This window comes from Schistocerca serialis, chromosome 4, assembly GCF_023864345.2.
Source record: "Schistocerca serialis cubense isolate TAMUIC-IGC-003099 chromosome 4, iqSchSeri2.2, whole genome shotgun sequence".
Lineage (NCBI taxonomy): Eukaryota > Metazoa > Arthropoda > Insecta > Orthoptera > Acrididae > Schistocerca > Schistocerca serialis.
Window position 1 is genome coordinate 26317231 of NC_064641.1, and position 4734 is coordinate 26321964.

Sequence of the window (4734 nt, forward strand, 5' to 3'; positions counted from 1 at the left end):
ATCTGGTGAGCAAGATGTATGAAACAAGCGAAATACCCTCAGACTTCAAGAAGAATATAATAATTCCAATTGCAAAGAAAGCAGGTGTTGACTGATGTGAAAATTACCGAACAATCAGTTTAATAAGTCACAGCTGCAAAATACTAACGTGGATTCTTTACAGACAAATGGAAAAACTAGTAGAAGCCGACCTTGGGGAAGATCAGTTTGGATTCCATAGAAATGTCGGAACATGTGAGGCAATACTGACCCTACGACTTATCTTAGAAGCTAGATTAAGGAAAGGCAAACCTACGTTTCTAGCATTTGTAGACTTAGTGAAAGCTTTTGACAATGTTGACTGGAATACCCTCTTTCAAATTCTGAAGGTGGCAGGGGTAAAATACAGGGAGTGTTGTACCTGTCTTCAAAATGGAGGTTCAAAGCCTGTTTTTGACTAACTTCATTTTTTTCAAATGATCTTTTTCCACTACATCTGTGATCATACAGCAACCTTGATATTAGAAAAATGTATTTGACATTTTATCTGTCCTAGTTTGGATGACATGGGGAACGAAAGTCTGACTCATTTCAAGTTGCCAAGATTCCCTTTCTCTCCAAAAGGGGAACATACCAATACACAATGAAATCCCTGTTCTGCAAAATTGAGTGGTATTGATATTGTATATAGGTAATAACCTATCTTTTGTAGATTCCTCACTTATTTACTGACAACTGAAGTTTATGTACCTTTCCATTACCCGTTACCTCCTTTGTCTGTGAATGGTTATCTGTACTTATCTCACTCATAATACAAGATTGTCTCAAATGAACTTTGAGGTGATGAAATAAAAATTATTCCTCCTACACTTACTGCTTTCCAATGTTCAGAGTATAGATCTAATACAAAATTTTGCACATATATTGCACACAAATAAGGATGTACCCAGCAAGAGCCACAGGAGTGCAGCCCTCCTAATTAACCCCCCCCCCCCCCCCCCCCCATCGTTTGTAGGAAACCAGGACATGTAATGGATACTGACTAGTATCAAGTGTATGCAGAGCCATTTTCCTGAAGTCTAAGAACTATTTCACCATTTTCCACTATTCTAGTTGCAATACAAAATACTTGATGGCCCTGGGCTCTAAAGCTTCTAACAGTGAAGTAATATGTACAAATCTCAGACAATCTACATTCTCTCTGTTGAGTACAATGTAGATACATTTGAGATTTATTTTATAAGAAATTGTGGTTTTTCCCACCAACCATCGCCCTTCCCCAAAATTAACATGAGCTGCCTTATTCCTAGCATAGATCCTGGTTATGCTCTTGTGGACCACTGAGAATCCCTAGTAATTGAAAAATAAATTTAAAGAAACTTTATTAGCAATTTTAAAATTATTTCAGTCTCAGAAATCTGGAGCCCTTTTAATAAGCCTGGAGACAATGTAAAAAGTCAAATGAAAGTCTATTCTTACAATACACAGGTATTTGTTTTTCTTCAGTAGGTACAAGCAGTGATAGACAAACAGTAAATACATAGTATAACCGAAAATTTGTAAGTTTTTCTCTTAAAAATACAACTAATGTCTCTTTTTAGAAATGCAAAAGTCCTTACATCGATAGTTGTAATTTATTTCTTTGACGAGCTTATGTAATTTACAACAGCTGTCTCTCTCTCTGCTGTTGGACATCTTGGCTCCCTATTATCTTTCCTTACAGAGTTACAGAACACAATGTGTGTCACATATTTGCTCCCTTTCCCTCATTTTTATAACTAACAAATCTGTTAGTTTGCAGTCCATTATTACTTCCAGGTCTTTCCCTGCTCCCTGTACCCTCCTATATATGTTTTTCAGAGCCATCTCCTACTCACCCACACTTGTACAATTTGATTTGATTTATTTCATCTCATAACATACAATATTCAGATCATGTAATCTGTTGTACTGGAGACATGTCAATATATAATTTTAGGGATTTAGTTTACAGACTTAACAATCTTCCTAATGATTCTTTTTTGAAGTTTTAATATCCATACCACATAACTTGAATTACCAAAAACAATTATTCCATATATGATGATAGACTCAAAGTAACTACGGTACACAATTTTTTGGTTGTCCATGTCTATTACATCATGTAACATTCCCATTGCAAAAGAAGGGCTATTTAGTTTGTTAACTAAATATTCTGAGTATGCCTGCCAGCTTAAGTTTTCACCCAAGTTTAGTCCTAAGACTTTATTGTGCTTGCTGGTTCTATCTTTTCATTTTTATGTAGGACATAGATCTCACTTGGTTTAGATCTTTTTTTTTAACTGTGTGTGTAGTGTTTTTGTAATGTTTAGTTTCAAACCATTTAATTGAAACCAGGCTTCCAGAGAATACAAAGTGTTTACAACACAGTCAGCGAGCTCTGCAGAGCTTTCCCCCCCCCCCCCCCCCCCCCCCCCCCCCCCCCCCAATCAGCACTGAAGTGTCATCTGCAAAGAGGACTGACTTTGCTTTTATGTTCAAGGGTAAATCATTTATATAAAACAGGAAGAGTAATGGTCCCAAAACCAAGCACTGGGGAACACCTAGTGAGATAGTCTCCATTTCAATGAGTAATTTGCTGAGTTAGATGTTATTATAACTCTTTGCTTCCTGTTTGTCAAATATGAGGTCAACCACTGGAGGGCACACTCTAATTTATAGAGCAGCACAGAGTGATTCACTGAACTGAATGCTTTGCCTAGGTCACAGAAGATACCTGCAACTTTGCTGCTGTTTTCCAATGAGGAGCTAATTCTTTCAACAAAAGTGTTTATTGCATCTAAGGTACTTTTTCTTTTTTGGAACCCAAATTGATTTTTATCAATGATATTAAATTTTGAAACAAAATTTAGTATCTGTGTTGCAGCAAGATTTTCAAATAACTTAGAGAAAACTGACAGGATATAAACAGGATAGGAACAGGCTGTAATTCCCATTTCTTCTTTTGGGCCATTTTTGTGTACTGGTCTTACTTCGGTATATGTCAGTAACTCTGGGAAGCATCCTTGCTCAAATGATTGATTTATTATTTCTGTCAGAGTATGTGATATTATTTTAAACATCATTTTAATTTATACGATCCCATCCTGCAGAACTTTTGTTTTTCAGGGATAATATAACATCTTCTACATGTTTTGGTGTAACATTTGTAAATACAGGAAGCTGTTCAGAATTTTGAGTAAGGTCAAAGAACTGCACATTATTCTTATAAGTATACACATTTATGTTATATTAACATATTTATTCTTTGATTTTTAATATTTCCTAGCTGTTCGCTGATGTACCTATTTCAGAACTGATAATCAACCAGACAGTTTTGACTTGTTCTTATGACCTCTAATGAACTTATTGTTAAACATTCTTTTGGCAGCCTTTACAACCGTTTTGAACACAGTTTTATATTGTTTCACATATTCAACAAAGACTGGATTTGTATTGAATTTCAGTTCATTATGCAAGTGTCTTTTTCTTATATTAGATTTTTTTATGCCTGGAATAATCCCGATTAGTTTATTTCTAGTTTTTTTTATGCCAAATGCTAGATAGAAACACTTCATCGAATATTCATATAAATGTTTCTAGAAATCTTCTAAAGTTCCCAGTGCTTGAAATATTATAATCTACAGACCAGTTTATTTCATTTAGCTTAATGTAAAACATATCCATATTGTTTTTGCTGAAGTTTCTTTTTATACACATTTTGCTATCACTTTGTTTATTTATTTGAGATGGTAGCTGGATAAACAAAGCAGCATGGTCAGAGATTCCCAATTCAGAAGTAAACTTATATTCACAGTGAAACAAGTGGCAGAATGGGCATGTGTTCTAGTGGATCCAAAGAAATTTAATTTAAAACCAGAGTTTTGGATTATGTCAATAAATTTTACAATGTTACTGTCTTGACTTAGCATATTTAAGTTGAAATCAATTGCTATAACAACATTTTCTTATTTTCTTTCTTGAGCTTTTCTAAAAGACTGTATAATTTAGATAGGAAAATTTTTGTTGTTGGATACCCTGGAATTCTATAAATAGAGATGAGTGAAGTGTTTAGGTCTGTCAATTCTATGCAGCAGCTGTCAAAAGTGCATTCCTCATCTAAATATTCATAGTCCCTTTTTAGATCATACTTCAAGCAATCATTGAGAAGTATGCATGAGCCTTCATGACTTCTATTTTTCCTATAAAAGCTGCTTGCTACATTGAAATTCTCTATTTTATTTAAAATGTTTATAGAATTATCTGACATCCAATGTTTGTTTAAGCAAATAACTTTAATGTATTTGGCTTCTGCAAGTATAATTTGAAATTCTTCAATTTTTGTTCCTCCTGCCATTAAACCATTTACATTCAGATGATTCAAATAACTGTTTTTGTTTTATTTCTTTTACTAATTGCTTCTTTCACTAAACAACAATTAGTCCTACGCTTTTCTTGGGTTTTTACAGCACCCCTCTCCATATATATTAGTTTCCCTTGTTGCTAATGATGTGACATGTCTCAGTGAACATTTTACTTAAAGTAAAAGAATGTAGTCTATTTAGATGTATGCCATCTTTACCTAGACATCTGTTTCCTAGGATCTGTTTGGAGAAAAAAAAAATTGCACCTAAGCTACCACACATGATGTTACAATTTAGTCTATTTATGTAATTGTCACCCACTGACTTCCTTTTGATAATTCCGCCAATTATAAATCTGGATGCTGGGAACAAG

At 34.2% G+C, this 4734-nt stretch overlaps 1 protein-coding gene across 1 annotated transcript; it reads right to left on the minus strand.

Moving 5' to 3' along the window:
* Window positions 1-1912: 1912 nt before the first annotated feature.
* Window positions 1913-3083, minus strand: LOC126473728 (uncharacterized). The gene is made up of 2 exons (XM_050100972.1): window positions 2735-3083; window positions 1913-1929 (listed from the first exon to the last, which is right to left on the minus strand). Exons 1-2 carry the CDS (start codon window positions 3081-3083, stop codon window positions 1913-1915), a joined length of 366 nt encoding a protein of 121 aa, XP_049956929.1.
* Between the last annotated feature and the right edge of the window lie 1651 nt (window positions 3084-4734).

Coding starts and splice junctions, on each gene's coding strand:
- LOC126473728 (XM_050100972.1), bottom strand. CDS start 3,083: ATGATGTTTAAAATAATATCACATACTCTGACAGAAATAATAAATCAA.